Source organism: Candoia aspera, chromosome 4, assembly GCF_035149785.1.
Source record: "Candoia aspera isolate rCanAsp1 chromosome 4, rCanAsp1.hap2, whole genome shotgun sequence".
In the NCBI taxonomy this organism is placed as follows: domain Eukaryota; kingdom Metazoa; phylum Chordata; class Lepidosauria; order Squamata; family Boidae; genus Candoia; species Candoia aspera.
Genome location: NC_086156.1, coordinates 24523266 through 24542043, shown reverse-complemented (window position 1 = coordinate 24542043; position 18778 = coordinate 24523266). Strand labels below are relative to the sequence as shown.

The 18778-nt window shown below is 37.5% G+C and overlaps 2 protein-coding genes and 1 long non-coding RNA gene across 6 annotated transcripts in view; all 3 read left to right on the top strand.

Moving 5' to 3' along the window:
- HEPACAM2 (HEPACAM family member 2) overlaps positions 1-18778 on the top strand; it is a 268902-nt gene that overhangs the window by 128480 nt on the left and 121644 nt on the right. The window lies entirely within an intron of this gene.
- The window catches only part of LOC134497748 (uncharacterized), a 110939-nt gene that overhangs the window by 33898 nt on the left and 58263 nt on the right, over positions 1-18778 (top strand). The gene's annotated exons all lie outside the window — the stretch shown is intronic.
- Positions 1-18778, top strand: part of CDK6 (cyclin dependent kinase 6) — a 103624-nt gene that overhangs the window by 27763 nt on the left and 57083 nt on the right. For all 4 annotated transcript variants that reach the window (XR_010067939.1, XM_063303628.1, XM_063303627.1 and 1 more), the window contains exons 3-4: positions 4654-4789; positions 14409-14576. Coding sequence is in view for 3 of the 4 variants with exons in the window: in XM_063303628.1 (XP_063159698.1) it covers positions 4654-4789; positions 14409-14576 (304 nt within the window). In the remaining variant the exon portion in view is untranslated. The remainder of the gene's footprint in view (positions 1-4653; positions 4790-14408; positions 14577-18778) is intronic.

Below are 18778 nucleotides of genomic sequence, written 5' to 3'. Positions count from 1 at the left end.
CTGATATGCAGTAAGAGAGCTGGAATGAACAAATAACACGGGTTGATGCTTGTTCCATTTATTTCATAAAGTCATTCAACTTGCAGTATGCTAATGAGAAATAGTAATTCCACCCACCCACCTGGTCAGTTCAAGATCCAAATTCAAGCCTGATTTTGGAACATAAATTGTGTCAGTTGATCTGTGAGAGGACCTGAAGTACAATTTCATGCTTGGAGAGAGACAGATGAGATGAAATCCTTTAGGTTTCCTGGATCTCAGCAGTTTTCAGTCCCACTGATCATAGCACTTTCCAGATAGGCTTAATTGGATGGCAGTGATTTATCTTGTATTTGGATGACCATTTCCAGAAGGTGCTATAGGAGATTATTGCTGTGTCTGAGGCAATTATATTATGGGGTTCTTTGATGCTCCTGCTTCTCAATATTTGTATGAAACTATTGCCCAATTAGGTGCCCCCAGGAAATCCCCCAATAGAATACCAATCGTATTTTCCAAAAGTCAATGTTCTGAGCCGTACTGTCTCTTTTACTAGAAGTCATAATCCTCATGACTAACCTTACTTATTAACCCATACCATTAAAACAGTGTGATAACATTTTAAGGAGGAAATTCAAGAACACAATCCCTACTTTGAAGAAAAATCCCCAAACCAAATAGTAATATGCAGTTAAAAACTAAAACCCTTTCAGTTAAAAAGACCTAGCAGTTATAAGCTTGTTATTGCTCTTTAAGAAGCATGCAGAACATTGACAGTGTTTATGTCCTACACAGTGGAATCTTTTTAAAAATCTTGCATTAGCCAAAAGAGTACTTTTGCCAGTTGTATTAATACTTGGCAAAAAAAAGGTGTTTAAAAATTAAGTAAATGTTGTTGGACAGAAACATTCAGCTGGAAATATTTTCCAATGTTTATGTTGAGATTTCAGATCTTCCTATCTCTTCCGTGTTTGTGTGTGCTGAGGTATATGACCTGTATAAATACATTGGAAATGATTAAACCCCTTTAAAATGTCAGGGTATTTAACCTTAACTAGAGGTTTAATGTAAAGTGATCTGGCTGTACAGAGGCAGTGCACCTTTAAATTCCTTCTCAAGAAAAATTAAGAATGTTGAGTGGCAATATTTTTACAGTGAACAGAAAGTTGGATCCCTATCCAACTGCAGGAGGCTTCCACTGCTTGAAAGATTGCAAATTGTTCAGAAGGGTTATTTAGATGGAGAGACAGAAAATAATTGTTTCAAAACTGTTAATGTTCCATGAAAATTGAATTGTACAAATAAGGATGTAGGATCAGATAATATCAAATGGCATAATTGTTAATCTCTCAATTGGTAGGTTTCATCTTTACATTAGAATGGCCATCACCAGTCTGTTTTCTAAGGGATGTTTAATATATTGGAGAATTAAAACACACGTACACTTAATTGCAGTAGAATCTGCATTATTCCTTTATCTGATCTGTGGAAACAGATCTACTTCTACTACCATAGTTTCTAGGTTCAGATAATTCATAATCCAGATCTTATATGAGCAGAGCAATCTACACACTGAAGATCTAGTGGCTAATTTACTAGAGCAGTTTAATAATGGAACATATAAGTCATAGATTTTTTTTTCCTCTCCATGATTCCCCTCCTTTAACAGAGCACTGTATCCAAAATGTTTTTTTTAATGAAAGCATAGATAGTCCAGCTATACTCAGACATCCAGCCTGACAAGTCATTATAACTTATTGTTTGCCACAGATTCTTTATTCCAAATGTATACTTTATAAAATGTATGGGGATATGCTCTTTTCGTTCTATGGTCAAATACAGATGATTCCACCAAGTGCCTTACCTTGAGAGGACATGTGTTTGTGGAGCATCTGAAGCAGAAGACATTGCACATGTCCTATTTAACTGCCAACTATATGCCCCAGCGAGGGCTCAGTACCTTCAGACATTGACAGAACCATATACTGGGACTGTAACAAAAGACTATGTTACTTCTTCCAGGGCACAAATACATATGTGGTCAGTAGAACTGTTAAGTTTATAGTTAGGACTGTCCAACTGAGAATGCAATTTATAGAACACATTGTGGTGGCATGTAAAGGTAATGAATTCATTTAAACTCACATTGTTTCTGTATTTTATTACTCGTTTTATTATATCTTGCATTTTTATCTTACAATTTTATCTCTATTTTACCCTACTATATTTTATCTCACCATAGTATATTTTATCTTATCTTACTGTATTTTAGCTGTTTTATGATATCATATTTTATATTTTATAGTAGCTGATGCCCAAATTTTTGATATGGTCATTTGACTAATCAGTAAAGTTATTCTATAACTTATTGTTTGCCACAGATTCTTTATTCCAAATATATACTTTCTAAAATGTATGGGGATATGCTCTTTTCTTTCATTAGATTAGAATAGGATTAATCATTACTAGCCCCTTTGTCATGATTTGGTAAGAAATACTGTACTGTATTAGGTTATAGCACCTGCTCAAAGTAATACTGTGGTATTTATTGGAAGTTAACATTTCTCTTCATTTCTTTCCTGTGATACAAGAAGTACTTCTTAAATCATATTTCAGTTCTCTTTCACTTGACAATAAATGTGGCTGAATTTGGTAAACTATAGCGAGCTCCTTTCACCTCACTCTTGATTGGAACTTCTGTACATAGCTCAAGTAATCTTTGAAATGGCAGATCAGTATCAACTGTATAAATTACTGTGCTTTTAGTTTATTTTTATTTTATCAAATTTATATGGTCACCCATCTCACACAAGGTGGCTCTGGGCAGTGTACAACAAAACTGACCATTAAAATTGAATATAAAAACCAATTAAAACAATTAAATAATCAACATAAGAAAAATCAAGATTGTGAAAGGGTTAATTAAAGTTACAGCTTGATTCAACTCTTTGTTCCTTGGGATATTAATTCTTAGCCAATATGTGAACCTCTTTGATATCTCGAGTTAAAAAAACATTCTAGACAAAGGCAAAGTATTTCTCTTGACTACATTGTGAACTGTCTGGTGCTATAATATGAGCAGCTTACTTACAAGAGGCAGGTGATACCTTCAAGAGAGAGATTATAGCTGGTGGAGACAATTGGAAATGGAGCCTGGAAAGAGTGCATGTCTAGGACAGAGGCATCTGAGTGTTGATGCTGAGAAAGTAACTCCCTGCTTATTCTCCCATAGTTTCTGCTGCTTCCTGAATGGTTTGGTGATGGATACAGTCCTGCCCTTCTCCTTTGAATATGAAAATAGCTCTATGTATGATAATGATTATTATTTATTGTATATTTATTAATGATTATTTATTCTATATTCTATATTGTAAACCGCCCAGAGTCCTGCTGGTCGGAGGAGATGGGCAGTGACAAATTTGATAGATAGATAGATAGATAGATAGATAGATAGATAGATAGATAGATAGATAGATAGATAATGTTTTGTTGAGTTACTATTTTACTGTATAAATGGTCTGCACTACATACTGAAGACAGAATACTATAATCAGACCATAGTTCAAAAAAATGAAGACTGCATTGCTAACATGAGGACATTTTTTGAGGCTCAGAATGGTTCCAGTGCGGGGCCTGCCTTTTCACAATGTGGCTTTCATGGTGAACATGGCGGTCAAAAATTTTTCATTTTTGAAAAGATAAACAGGTTACTGTGCTTTGCTATTTTATTATGTTTTGAGAGAGTATAAGAAATGGATGGTACAGTTAGGAAAGTTAGGTACAAATAGAGAAATATGGGCAGAAAACAACAAATCTGAAATACCATCTAACTATATTCTAATATATATCATTAGAAGCTTATAATATTGTAAGATATTTCATATCCATTTTCTGATCAAAATCCATGTGTTCCTATTGTGCTTTAAGCTACAAATGCTTGGTTAACCGGGTTCAAGTCATTAAAAAAAGTCTATAAACAATAAGTAATGTATGAAATCAATATTATGAATTATGGTTATGGTACCAGCTTAACTTTACCTTTTTGGAGGGCAGTTGGGTACACTTCCAAACTAAATGTTGGACTGTCACAACCTACTATTTTGATTTTCTCTAAAATATTTTGCTTTGCAGCACAAAATGATCTTAAAAAATAATTTAAAATTAGATGGATAAGGAACTTGGCAAGCATTTTGCAGCTCATGCATATCTATAGCCTACATTATAAACTTGCACTTTATTTTTACAGAACACAAAAGAAGTATTGCATACTTAATTGCCTTAGGACAAGTACTAATCCATGCTGTATCTCTGACTGCTATTCAGACACCATTGATACCTTGTTGATAAAATGAAATACAACAAAATATGACAGAAAAGCTCCAATGAATATTTAAATGAATAGTTGTGCAGTTCTGTAGAAGATACCCAAGTGGCATAATACTGTGAAGAAAAAGTTCAGCTTTATTGTAGGAGCATGTCTTTCAGGCTTTAAGAACTTTGGCCATCTTGATCCCTTGTCTCTATTGAAAATTGTGTTTGGTTCTGGAATGGAATGAATTCAGTACAGTTGTTTTACTTTTCAAGTTTCATTCTAAGTAAAGAGATTTATCTGCATTGTTCTTCTAATGGTTTCCACCCATTTTACGTAGCATTTTTGCTTTTCATCCTTCTTAGGTTATTTGATGTATGCACGGTATCCCGAACTGAACGAGAAACGAAATTAACACTGGTGTTTGAACATGTTGATCAAGACTTGACCACTTACTTGAATAAAGTTCCAGAGCCTGGTGTTCCTAGCGAAACTATAAAGGTATCAAAACAAGGGTAGGGGAGGTTTGTACATAATTTTATGGAATAAAATAGTTAAAACATACATATAATAAAAAACTTTTTTTAGGTAATATGTACCGGGTTAGATGTATCTAACCAGCTGGTTAGGTACATCTAACCTGGTAGATATTTCCTCAAAAAATATTCCTCCAATATTTTCATTGGAGTTTCAGATCTTGACTGAGAAGAAATTTAATGAAATTATGGTTCATGTTGTTGACAGATTGTGCTTGGCAAGAAATCCCAATCAGAAGGGCCTAGATTTCATCTATCAGTTTTGAAGGACAAGGAAGCAGAGGAGAAGCTTGCCATAACTTGTGCTCATGCTAAAAAGGCCATAGTTTCTTTTTACATTTGAAAGGCCAGAGCCTTTATTATTAGCTGCTAAAGGAAGGAACTACAGTTCAGTGGTGGGGATCATGTTTTGCATGAAGAATATTCCTGGTTCAGGAGGCATTTCCTTCTGTGGCTTCAACAAAAATGCTGAGTCAGATGAAGCAGTGGAGGGAGCATAAGCAACTTTCATCTGTTCCTATGATTTTGTTATCTCTTCCAAGATACATTTTATCTTAAATTAGTGTATATTCGTGGGATAAAGCTGGGAAAGTCACAACTGTCTGCAAAATGCTCCAGTATTTGCAAGTCAAAGAGTCCCCTGGGAATATGTTGCTGAATTTTGGAGACAAAATTGTGTTTTGTTTTGTTTTTGGTGGCATGACTTTTCCCCACTTTTCTGACCTTTAAAAGAATCAACAAATGTACATAAAACCCATGGAAGGCATTATACACTACTGTATTTTCTGAAGGAAAAAAAAAACCACAAAGAGAGAGAGAGAGAGATTAGAAATAAAAAAGGGGAGCAATGACTTTAATTATGCCCACTCCAGTGACATCACTGGGTTACCACCATTCCAGTGTTGCCTGTTTAAAGACTACAGATTAATACGACTATTGCTAATAGTAGCTTTTCTGCTTTTTCTTCTACTTTTTATAGGAATGACAATCCATGAGAAAACAACTCTTTCTCTATTGAAGGCTGGTAGGAATGGCAAGCACTTGTTTGGTCCAGAGCCCAAAGTGGGCAGGGCCACCCAGATGCATATGCAGGTGGGGTCAAAAAAGTCAAGATGGAGGGAGCAACCAGTTGATTGAGCTCTACCCCTTTTTGTGTGTGTGCAATGCAATTTAAAAAGGAGTAGAGCTTTAATCACCTGCTTGAATCCCCCATTTTCTGACCTCCCCTGCAGACACCCTTGGAGCTACCTGTTCTTTTGCTTGAACATATCTTCACAACTCTTTCCTCCCTTTCCCTCTTTCTCACAGCCTCTCTTTTTTCTTTTTGTGTCCTGGCTGCTAGGAATAGAATAGAAATCAAAACTCATTTGAAAAGGGGCTTTGAAATTAGGGTGAGGGCCGCATATGGAGGGTTGCCCACCCTGTTTTTATGTACATTGTTACTATAGGTATCTTAATCTCCTCCAAATAGGAAAGTACTTAACCTTTCTTAGGTCTGTGAGATCAAGATTTTAAGATACCATTAAGGAACTAGGGATGCTGTTTACTGAGTAGTAAGAGTCTAAAACATTCAAAAGAGAAGGATTTTTGTTTTGTGTATTTAATATACACAAGATACACATAAGAGCTGTGCAGCCATCTTGATTCAAAAAGGAAAAAATCAATGGAGCACACATTGATGTGCACATTGTGCTTGTCAGCAGTTTCTTAAAGGAAGCTGTGTCTTTTTTCTGGGGCATTGGTTCTTTGGGGAGTTGGCTGCAGGCATGACATGCACATCAATGTGTGCTCCCAATCATCTTTTTTCCTTTGAATCCAGATGTTTGTACAGCCCTAATAGGCCCTTGTAGTGCTTTATGTTAAGAGGGTGTTTAAAAAGGAAGAATATTTAGCAGGTCTACAGCACAGATGCTATCTTAGTGTTTAACACTGAGTTATAAATTGTGTGTTATTTAACTTAGTTTGCATGTTCTATATTGTTTTAGTAGATGTTCAAGAACCTTGCTGCACGTGGAAATCTGAAATGTGGGGGTTTGAAGTGTGCATAAGGATATATGCATGTATATAACTATGCATATATCCCTGTACCAGATATTATTTCTATTCATGTCCATGCAAATTTTTCCAGAAAACTTAGAGAAGACATTAAAAAAGAGGAAGCAACAATTTTAAGCATTTCTTTTCAAACATCTAAATAGTGCGTAGCTTTCCTGCTGAAGTCAAATAGACTTAATGGTTAACCCTAAGACTGACTCCTGAGGATGATGTCAGTGGGGAAAAAAATCCAAACAGAAATTCTCTTAAAGTTTGTTTCTTCCCAAATTTATAAAGATTTGTACTTTTTCTTGTTTTTTGTTGCCATGTTCGATAATCATCGTGCTATTCCACTTTCTGGTTCTTTAAGTTTCAAATCTGTTCAGATAGAACTTCCTTTATTTTGAGAATGTTTTTAACTTTTAAGGGAAGCCCAGACAAAGGCACGCATTATTGGAAAGTTAGAGTGTAGCTGCCTGCAGACAGAAAATGATGCATGGAGACATGAATGAAGTACAGAGCTGTACTGTTTGGGTGCTTAATCCTTTAGAAATTTGGCCAATGAAATAATTTTCACTTTGGTAAAGTGGACCTAATATTGCAGAACCTAAAAGATTGTGCAGTTAAGGGAAAAAAGCACCGAATTAAAACCCTTCTGAACTGGTATTTCTTCAGAATGGAGAAATGAGTAGGAGTAAATGGTTTCAATTCTATCCTCTCTCTCTCTCTCTCTCTCTCTTGGGGGGGCATGTGTCTTTTTGTTTTTTCTTGTTTTTTTTTACCAAAAAAACCCCCCAATCTGCATGCATGCAGAATAAGACCTGAGGAAAAAATCCTTCATGAAGGGATTATTTTCATGTGGTAAAGCATTCAAATATTTACTTACTGCACATGCATCTAAAGAGATACAATAATTCCAGCAGAATAGTATCACTTGATTATTTTTAGATGTATATGAGCTTTGAATTTTTTTTTTGTTCTGATATCATGTTACGCCATATTTAGTGTTATGTAATCAAGCTCTCTGCTTCTCTGTCATTGGACATGTGAAAGTGTTCATAATATTACCTTCTGTTTTCAAATAACTTGTGTTTCTGATTTGTTTAAACAAGCCAGCTGCATAACCCACAGTTTAGGTAGGCTTGTTTTTAAAAAACAGTGGTTAACATTAACCAGAATTTGTTGGTTAAAGCTGTTGGTAAGCAAAACCATCTAAACCACTTACAGCTGCATAAGAGGAGAAGAGAGAACAAAGAGCAGTTATAGGATTTTTTATCATGATGCCTGGACCCAGCTAACATATCAAGTACATTTTATTTTGTTCATTGCTGTGACTACAGATAGCTAGCAAACAATCTTGTGCTTAACTTCAGAAATAATACGCCTTGACTGTATAGGAACCTCTGCACCTATATAGTATAGAAGCTTCTAGTCTAGAAGAATGTAAGAATTGTAATTGTGAGAGAACAACAATGGTTAGAATGTTGAGACTGAAGGTATAGATCAGTTAAAACCCCTAAGTATGAGAAAAGCAATTTTGTGGGGATGATTGAGGGTTGAATAAAGGTCAGGTACAGAACTAGTCAAGAGTCAAAGAGATAGAAGAAAGAGGACAGAAAAAACAAAGAGAATAAGAAAGAGATATTTGAAGGGTTAGGGAATTTACTTTTGGGAGATAGTTTTGAAAATCCACAGTGTAAATGAGGCAGGAGTCCATCTCAACCAAAATAGGAGGACTTTCTACTTTGTTTTGATTAATCACATCTATCATCTCATGCTTCTATTATAATATTTTACAGTATGTAAACATTGTGCTACATCACCCCAGTATCGCTGATAGTGGGTTTAGTGTTATAGGGATGTTTTCATGACATAGAAGACGTTATGTGCATAAGCACTTAGGATGTAAGCATTTTATTTCACTTACAAAATATTCCGTTTTACTTTCACTGGCAGATTGACAATTTGACCAGCGTAACTGCTGATGCTTAATCATCTAGAAAGGGACATAATTCAATGGTAGAGCACACAGTGTGAGCTCCAGGGTCATTCTCTGGTTTTCCACTGCCAGTTGGTAGCAGCAGTACTGAGCTGGATAGACCAGTAATTGAACTTGGTCTGGGGTAGCTTCCTGTATTTCTGTTTCTTCAAGCTTGGTATTTGTTTGAGAATTGGACACTTTCTGTAATCTTGTTGCAGCTTCAGATCTCAGAAGGCTTATGTTACAGGCTAGCAATGGGGGTTCCAAAGACTTGGCTCTCCGTTTTTATTTTAGCAGTGCAAAGACCTTTTGGAGCGAGGCAGTGTTCAAGTTAAAATAAGAACTCGTGTATAAAATGATTTCACTTCAAGTTAGCTTTAATAAATATTCTCTTGGATAAGCAAAGCAAGAATGTAAGAGAGAGGGGAGGATGCATTCTGATTGTCCTTCTCCCAAGTCTTTACCCTATAGTTTAACAAAAACAGTTCCAAAAGAATGCATAGGATATTATACATATGAAGAGACTCTAATGAAAGAGTATACAGATGTCTTTCATGTATTTTAAATTGGAAAGACTAATTTTGAAGTAAAGGGAAAACAACAGTGTACTATGAGGCATATGCTTCATATTACTGAAGTATGTCATGCACAGGTCTGTCACTCAGTGAGAAACAACACAGACTGAAACAGAGGAGTTGTTGAAAAAAAATGACTTGTGGGAAATCAAACCATCCCTAAATATGTGTTTTATTATCTTTGGGTGTTCTTTCCTCAGTTACCACCATGATGAAACAGTTCCCAGCATCCATGAAAAAGGCTCCCCCTCACACCATATCAAGATGCAGAGCAGTGTGACTGCAGACTAGTGTTGGGTGAGAGGAATAGGAGCAGATGCAAATGATGTTTTGCAGCCAGTAGTCTTGTTTCCATCAAAGCAGCTTGTATTGTTGCCTAAACTCATACTTTCCAGGGATGCAAGATTTCTATAAAGCCAAAGTTGGGCACAATGCTGTGGAGTAAGCAGAAACCATATTATAATTGCCCGTTAGTTTCCATTCAGTGCTAAACTGAAGAGAGTAGCAAATAAGAATTGTCATTAAAAAAAACAAGGAGAAAAGGTCAGAAGGCAATGGCAAGACATCTTAGGGTTAGTTCATATGTGACCAGATAAAATGGTTACTGTTGTGCTACTTTGCAATATATCTACTGATAAAAGTCCTTCTCATACATGTTCTCCATATAAAGCTAAAATGGGGAAGATTTTATCCAGCTTCCTGGATTTTCTGGACATTTTGCCCAATGCCATCCTAAACTTCTATATTATTCCTGCCTCTCAAATGTTTATTTGCAGCTAATCCATGCCTGATTCATATTAGATATTTATCGTGTTTTGCCATATAACGACTAGTGCTCCGTCTCAGCATGTTTTGATTTTTTTTAAGTTTATGAGAGGTAAGTAGAGTCCTTGAGGAAACTGTTAGACATTATTGAGCTAGTTGGAACAACACTTCATTAAAGAAGTTTTTGTCATTTAAAAATTAACACAGAAATTTTTGTATGATGTTCCATAAAAGCCTACTGAAAATTGCCTGAATTTTGAAACTTTGACAGATCAGCCCTTGTCCTATCTCCCATCTTCTATCCTTTTCAGAACTGTATTTTCAAAAATATAATTGTGTCCAAGCACATAAACACCCTCCCCCTCCGTCCTCTTAAAAATAATATTTTTTTCATAGCTTTTCTCTTTGAAAAGACCTTGAAACTGCCCCCATTGTCAACCTACATATATAGCAGTAATTTGTAGAGATAGCATGGGGTCTTTCCTCCTCAAGAAATAGAAAATTGCTTTAAAAAAGAGGAAGAATGCTAAAATTACCCAGAATGCTGAATTTTATCTAGGAAAATGTGAAGCCTATAACTGTACAAGCAGAATGAAAAGATGAGTTCTCAGAACACCTACAGAAGAATCTTTCGGCCAGAGATTCACAACTCCACCAGCTTGCCAGCTGCCCCAACCTTGGTGTGACATGTCAGGGCTGTACTCAAAGAGCAGGGAAGTCTAGGGCCCAAAGTGGCTCAGCTTGTGGGGCCAGGGTGTTAACGGGTGAACGGGGTGCCTTAAGCCCTGCAGGATACCTATTTTGCCCTTTAAAATTCCTCCTCTCCGCTCTCACGTTTTGGGCCTATCCAGCAAGAAGGGCTTTAGAGGCAGCAAAAAGAGACTGCATGTAGCCTGCACTTTTCACACTCCTGCCTTAAGCCTTAGTTTTTCTGTTCATTTTCGCTCTTGCAAATGTATTGAAGATAACCCTAATGTAGTTAGTGAAGTCATGCTGCATTGTGAACTGCAAAATCAAGAACAGTTCTCTAGTATAGATAACAAAGACCTACCCTAGAGTGATTGATGAGAACATTATATGAGTGCAATGGGCTGGAAAGTCATCATCTTGTCTTTTCCTTTGCCACAGAAAAGACAAACTAGAGAGATCTCTTTTCTTCTGGCCCTGCATAAGAAGGGTTTACATGGCATGGAAATGTGTTACACCAAGCAGAAGCTCATGAGTTTGCAGGGCACACAGTAAATCTGTTTAGTATCTGAGGCACAAAAGAGAACAGCACTCTTTTGATAGTGATGCCTGGCCCCTTTCATTTGCTTTTCTAAATATACCGTTTGCTTCCAATTCATTGAGTGGCATTTTGCAACAGTACATACTTTCGTGTGGTAGACTCTCTGATTGGTGGGTGGTTGTTTTTATTCTTAATTGGCATGAGTAAATGAAAGGTTACTTAGGCTCTGATGTAGTAGAGGTACTTCAGTCTGTTTAAAGCCATTTGCCAAACTACAGCATCTGTTTTAACCCTCCAGATTCATTCTCCATGGAGTAATTTGTAGTGGGATAATATCCTAACTTCTCACCAATTACAATAATTCCTTGATTTGCTAGTATTTTGGTGTGGGGGGGGGGTAAAATATATGTTCATCTTAATTTTTCATTCTGTCCAGTTCCTTTGTCAGGTCCAAGTTCTTTTGTACTTTTGCCTCTTCAATTTTGTTGAAAAAGTATGTCTGACACAATACATAGAGTTTAAACCTGGAAATATATTGACTCAACTCCCTTCTTTCAGAACTGGGAAAGATCTTTCAAACTTGATAGTGCAATAAAAAATGTAAAATCCCATCTTCAGCTGCCATAAAATTGAAATGTTTGTGTTAACAAACAAGGCTTTAGGCCTTACTTACCATGCTTGTTTTTCATGATTTAGTAACCATGACTAGCAACTGTTAGTCAATGTAAACAAGGAAAGAGGAATCCCAGTCTTGTAACTAGATATAGTTTCCATGTCTAGATAAGCAGGACTAAGTGAGTGTCCACCAATCTTTGAGAAGGACATAAAGAGAGTTCTTTTTTTCCGTTTCCTTCACTGTGATATCTCTTCTTCCATACTTTCCAAGAAAAAGATCCATGGGAAGGAATGGGCTTGGTGTTTGTTTCCTATCCTAATGTGTTGCCTGTTGATATTAAGCAGAGAAAAAGAAGGGCAGGAGCGTATCCACTGCTTCATTCGTTGGAAGACACTGGAAGGATATTAGGGGGGAAAGGGCCTCCACAAAGTGTATGTGGATACAAGGTAACCTCCAGCACCCTTTGAAGGGGCGTTTAGCTTGGGCTGAGGAGCTAGGCATAATCTGAAAGTGCAAAGGCTGTGCTGCCAGTCAGTCTTATATTGTCCTATTTAGGGACCCCAGAGCAGTGTTTCTCAACTTTAGCAACTTTAAGATGTGCGGACTTCAACTCCCAGAATTCCCCAGCCAGATGCTGGCTGGGGAATTCTGGGAGTTGAAGTCCGCACATCTTAAAGTTGCTTAAGTTGAGAAACACTGCCCTAGAGAGCAAACTGTTTGTTCAGTTTCTTTGCAATTGGAGTCCAAGTCTATTTTCATAAAAAGTTTTGCTCAATTTTTTGTTTGCTTTGTGTGTGTGTGTTTTTAAGGGTGACAATTCTTTGTTTATCTGGTACAGGTTTACCAGACTGATCCGATATGAATTTATTCCTTGCTGCTATTCAAGTCACCCTTAATCTAAATAGGAGGGGAAAAAAGTACAGATTCTCTTATTTGAGCAAACTTGAGCTCCTGAGCCTGAAGCTGCTTGCAAAAGCATGTTCCCCTTTGGTGCATTGTCTCAGCTTCCTAATCACTGACCAGCTGTCTTGTTAGTGAATAGAACTGTGGGCCCCTTGCCATATTTCATGTGAGGTCTTGGCTGGGTGGCCAAGCAGGCAGCCTGCAGCCACCGTCAAAGCAATTCGAGAGATATTGGCACAGCAGTGCCTCCATTAATATCTGTTGTCACATGCTGTCATGCAACTTAAACCAGAGAGGAAATGACCGTTGGAGACAGAGGAAGTGTGCTAGTGGCACTTGGTGTCCTCTAGACATTGTCCTTGAGGTTAAACAAGTGGATACAATTAGGTGATGTCCATTAACATCTGTTAGGAAGCAAAAACTGAATTTTGGCCCTATAACCATGTGCTTCTCTTCTTAAGAAGAAGAATGCTCTCAGCATCACTCTTAAGTGTTAACAATAACAGAACAATCTGATGAATGCCTTTTCAGATATAAACTTGACTTCATTCAGCATCTAGGATTGGGCCCTCTGAGCTGTAGTATCAAATCAGCCAATGTTATTGTATGTTAATAAATCAGCTAATATACAATAGAAGGTTGTTTGAAACAGGATGAAAAGCCAATGAGAGACAATTCTGTTTTATTCATATAATTTTGCCTTTTCTCCATTAATTCTCAGTTCAGGCTCTTCTGATATTTAGAAGACAGACCTGCTTCGTATATCATGCTAAGCCATGATTTGAATGTGTTACAGTCTTCTGTGTTCATGTAGCCTACTAAACCGAAATCCTAATAAAGCCCTTTAGTGGTATTTATTTATTTTATTTATTTAGTGGAGCCAATCTCTCTCTCTCAACATTATTTGCTTAGGAAGATTTGTAGAAATAACAGATATATAAGTATTCTGTAATGTCCCCTTCACCAAATTAAGAAATCTTTGATGAGTAGTCTGTCAACATTAACTAGGAGATACTATCAATATAATATAATGCATAATTGTCATATTTATTTTCAACATGGAATGAAAACAATGCAAAATGTATTTGTTTTATATTATCAAATGAATGTAGTAACTATAATTTCATTGAAGCAGCACAAGAAATAACTCTTAAGCATGACATATTGATTGCCACATAACCATTCATAAAGAATTTTTCGGAAAACTAATAAAGTGAAACATGGAAATTGGGCCTGAGCATTAATTTACTTTTACACAGGTATATGAATTTGCCTGCTAATGGTTAATGAGAAACTTTTTTTACTATGTGAGCCCCTTTGAGAAATTAGTATATGGGTGGGTATAATACTGTTGTGCATGTTTATTTGCCAATTCCATTGCTTTGAATTAGACCCACTTTCCAATAGGTGTAGATATGAACTATTCCAAAATCTAATATTTTTGCTTCTTTTCATCAAAACTTTTTATTCTTTATCCCCTAGGATATGATGTTTCAGCTGCTACGAGGCCTTGATTTTCTGCATTCACATAGAGTGGTCCACCGTGATTTGAAGCCCCAAAACATTCTAGTCACCAGCAATGGACAAATAAAATTAGCTGACTTCGGCCTTGCGCGGATCTACAGTTTTCAGATGGCTCTTACTTCTGTGGTAAGTTTCAGTGTATCTTGCTTATTTTTTCATCTAATTCCAAAATTCAGTTTTGTATAGATGTTATTTTATCAGTATGAAAAAAACTGATAAAAATTCTAAATCAGGGTTCCTATCTGCCAGCCCTTCAAGGTAGTCCAGACAAGAAACCAATACCATGAGCACTAACACTACCTTTATTCTAAGGTTACAGTAACAGAATCTTGCAAGTCTAAAAAGCACCTCCCTCCTCCACTGCCTTTATTTTCCAGAGAACTAGGGAAGGTCCCTTTCCACACCCCCATTCCTTCTGTGGGCTGAGATGTCCTTTATCTGACCATTGCCCTGGCTGTGGCTCTTCCTTCTCCTGTCTCTCAAGGATATTCCCACAGACCATTACACTGTCTCAATGCTCTCTAAATATGTTGGGCTTCCATAATCTCCCAGCCAACATGGACAACATGCAGCCTAGAAGACTGGGAGTTGAAGTCCAATATATCTACTGGTACTTAATGATGGAAACATGATCTAAAAACTAAAAAGCATAACTTATTTGAAGCAGTTGCTATTACTCAGGAGAGGAAGAATTACATTTGCCAGTTACTGGGACTTATAGCAATTGGACTGACTTGTTAAAACCCAGCACCATTATATTCATTGTTTGCTCCCCCAGTCCCACAAGAAATGTAGGTAGAATCATACTGACTGACAAAGCAATGCTCTGTGCAAAAGTGGATTTTTTTTTTCATATTATCCTTTTTCATATTTTGTATTTCATTAAACTGGTTCTACCCTGATGGAAGCACCTACATGTTACCGTAGGTATATAACACAAGTAAATATGTGTACTGTAATTAGCTACCAAACAGTTTTGGGGGGTTGTTAAATTTTGGTTGGATTCATACCAAAAAAAAGTGTGTGTGTGTTTTTTCTTTTGGCTTAATCATATATATGAACCCAGCTGCTATAATTTATAAACTCTCATTTATTTGTATCAACCTGACTACTGTAGTTTGTTCAGAAAACATTATTTAAACAAGTCATGGCTTAATATTCCCGGTGAACCCAGAAAGAGACAGTACTTAGAAGGAGACCTGCAACTATCTTAAGGGTAAATATAGCAATAAAAGAAAAAAAAAGTAATATTAGCACAGAAAGGATACAAAATATATGAGCTTATGGATTTGTTTGAAGTGACCATTTATATCTTGGTATATTTGCATAGCTGAAGAAAGAGAAATAGAGTAAGAAGAATATAGAATGATAAGAAATGGTCTTAATGGTATTCTTTGGAGATCATATTAGTAAGAACTGCATTTTTTGAAGTATAAATGCAGTTCAGTGTAATTTCCCCCTTGTTTCTTGAGCTCTTCTCTCAGCATAATCGTTGCTGAAGCTCACTGTTGAAGGGTTGTAGGAGGCACAGCAGAGGTTCAGGGATAATTAATAATGATTGTTGAAAGACAGGAAAGCTTCCTAGTCATCTTTATAGCCTACTCCTCCATAAATTGTACTGGAAATTAAAATTAAAAATAAAATGGATCATTCTAGAACATTTTTTCCTACAGATGAGACCTTGCATACTGGATGTAAATGATAAAACATTCACTTACTATAACTAGCATTCCTAGTTATAGCCAGGCTTCTTCAGAATCAATTGGAAATATCCAAATATTTCTTGAAAACTTTGAAAAAGGAGATTATCAGTGCTTCCCTAAATAACTTGTTTAATGCTAAACTTGAGAATCAGGGGGTTCTCCCCAAAAATTTAACTTAAGTCTCATCTCAGTTTGAAATAATTGCTTTAGCATGGAAGAGGGAGTAAAACATCGCGAGACTCTCGGGAGAAATTGTTATACAAGGATGCGTACACAATGAAGGTATCCAAAATCTCTTGGGAGGGCTTTTGCTATGACCAGATGACACGTGAACGCCATGTTATTCCTACAGTGGAGAACAGATGTGCAGCCAGAGAAACTCAAAGAATTATTTACTGAAGTATCAGCACATTCCCAAGATACTGTTCATCCTCATTCTGTCTTAACAAAGGGACTCTTCTAATGGAACAGAATGAAACAAAGCAGTATAAAGAAAGCTAATCTAACCCCAGAATGCTGCAAACTGATAATTTCAAAACAATTCATCTTTGATAGTTTCTTCCCCAGTGATAAATTCTTTGGGCAGGTAAACCACCTAGGTATATTGCTGTCATTTGCTTTCCCTTGACCGATAGAATGAATGCTCAGAATAAATGGAGACATTTATGGAAGGAATAATAGCCATAAAGCACTTCCATCTGTGATAACAAAGAAAGAAGACAGAAACATGTCCCATCTCTGAAGCCATAAACAGGAATACTTTGAAGATTTCCTTCCTCTGGCGTGAACCTGCCCAAATCATTAGAGATTTTTCTTTGAGTTCCTGTCTGTGAAAGAAGAAAGATAATGACCCCAATGGGGCCATTGTATTTGATTGTCCCACCTTTCTGTATTTGTTCCTTTAGAAGTTATATACTGTATTTTGTCTTTTAGTTATCAATATAGATAGTATATAGGAGCAATAAGAGAGAGCCAGGGCAGTGTAGTAGTTAACGTGCTGGAACAGGAACAGGGAGATCTAGGTTCTAGTCCTCCCTTAGGACTTGTGTGAAAGGTGAAAGGTCCCCTGTGCGAGTCACATCTGACCTTTTGGGGGGACGCCGCTTTCACGACGTTTTCGTAGCAGACTATAGCTCTGAGATGCCAGCCAGCCTCTGACTCAGAAAACGAAACTCTTTCTGAGTCAGAAGAAGAAATAGAAACTTACCAGGCTGAAACCAGGAAAGTGAAACCTGGAGATGAGTCGTCAGCACAGAAAGAGTCACAAATGCTGATTGGCCAGTCTTCAGAGGAGGATTTGAATCCTCCAATCAGCGCGCACCAACAACGGGCAGAAAAGCGCATGAAGGAGAAGGCAGCCCGATTGGCTGCAGAAGGGAGTAGGTGCGCGAAGGATCAGCATAGAAGACAGACATTCGAAGAGCGAGCTGCCAGAGACAACCAATCCTTCAAGCTCACAGCTCCTGCAGAAGAGTCCTTACCCGCATCGGAAACAGCGTCTGTTACTGAAGAGGAATCAGTGTCAGCGTTTTCCATTGAAAAGGACTTGAATCCTGCTTCTGCTGCCACCGAGGATCTTCTCCTCGCCAGACCCAGCAATCTCAGTCTCGTGTCCAGCTTCGGTACTCCGCGTTCACCTTGTGCACGTTCCAGGCATGCTTCCAGTCCCACTTCAAGGTTCCAGCCATGTCCAGAGTCTCCAGTCCAGTCTCATCATGCTTCAAGTCTGCAGCCTTGCCTGGAGTCTTCGGTCCAGCCTTGCAACGTTTCTAGCTCCCAGCCTAGTCCAAAGTCTCCAGTACAGCTTCATTGTGCCTTTGATCTCCAGCCTCGTCTTGGATCGCCAGCCCAGTCTAGCCACACCTTGGTTGCACGACATTGCTCAGGAGTTTCACACCTATCTTGTTATGAACCGGGTTTGCAACCTTGTCTAGAACCTGTGGTCCAGTCCTGCCGTGTCTCACGTGCCTTGCCTAGTCCAGAGTATTTTTGATATTAATTCTGCCTGGCCGCCTCATAGTCTGATCAAGACAATAGCGGGGTGGTTTGCCATTGCCTTCCCCAGTCGTCACCTTCCCCAGCAAGCTGGGTACTCATTGTACCAACCTCGGAAGGATGGAAGGCTGAGTTGACCTGAGCCAGCTACCCGAGAGAGAATCCAGCTTCTGCTGGGATCAAACTCGGGTCGTGGGGAGAGTTTTGGTTGCAATACTGCCGCCTACTACTCTGCACCACACAAGGCTCTTTCCCTTAGGACTTAGAACATGAAAATGACTTTAGAAAAATATCAGTGCAAAGTAAAAATGCAAAACTTTTTTTTAAGAGCAGACCATTAAAAATCATTTGGAGCAACAGGATACAAAGTTAAAACAAATTTTAAATGTCGTCTAGCAAAATAGGAATGTCTTGGCCATTTGCCTGAACTCTGAAGAAGACTGAATTTCATAAACCGGGCATCACTGCCTAGAAGACCTTGTCCCAACTAGCTATACATCTTAGACAAATGGACAAAGAAGATGGCTTTTTTGTAATAGTTGGGCTGCTTCATGTGGGAGGAGCTGATCTTCAAATAGCTGGTCCTAAATCATTTATGGTTTTATGGATAATCAACTGTTTATTTATTTA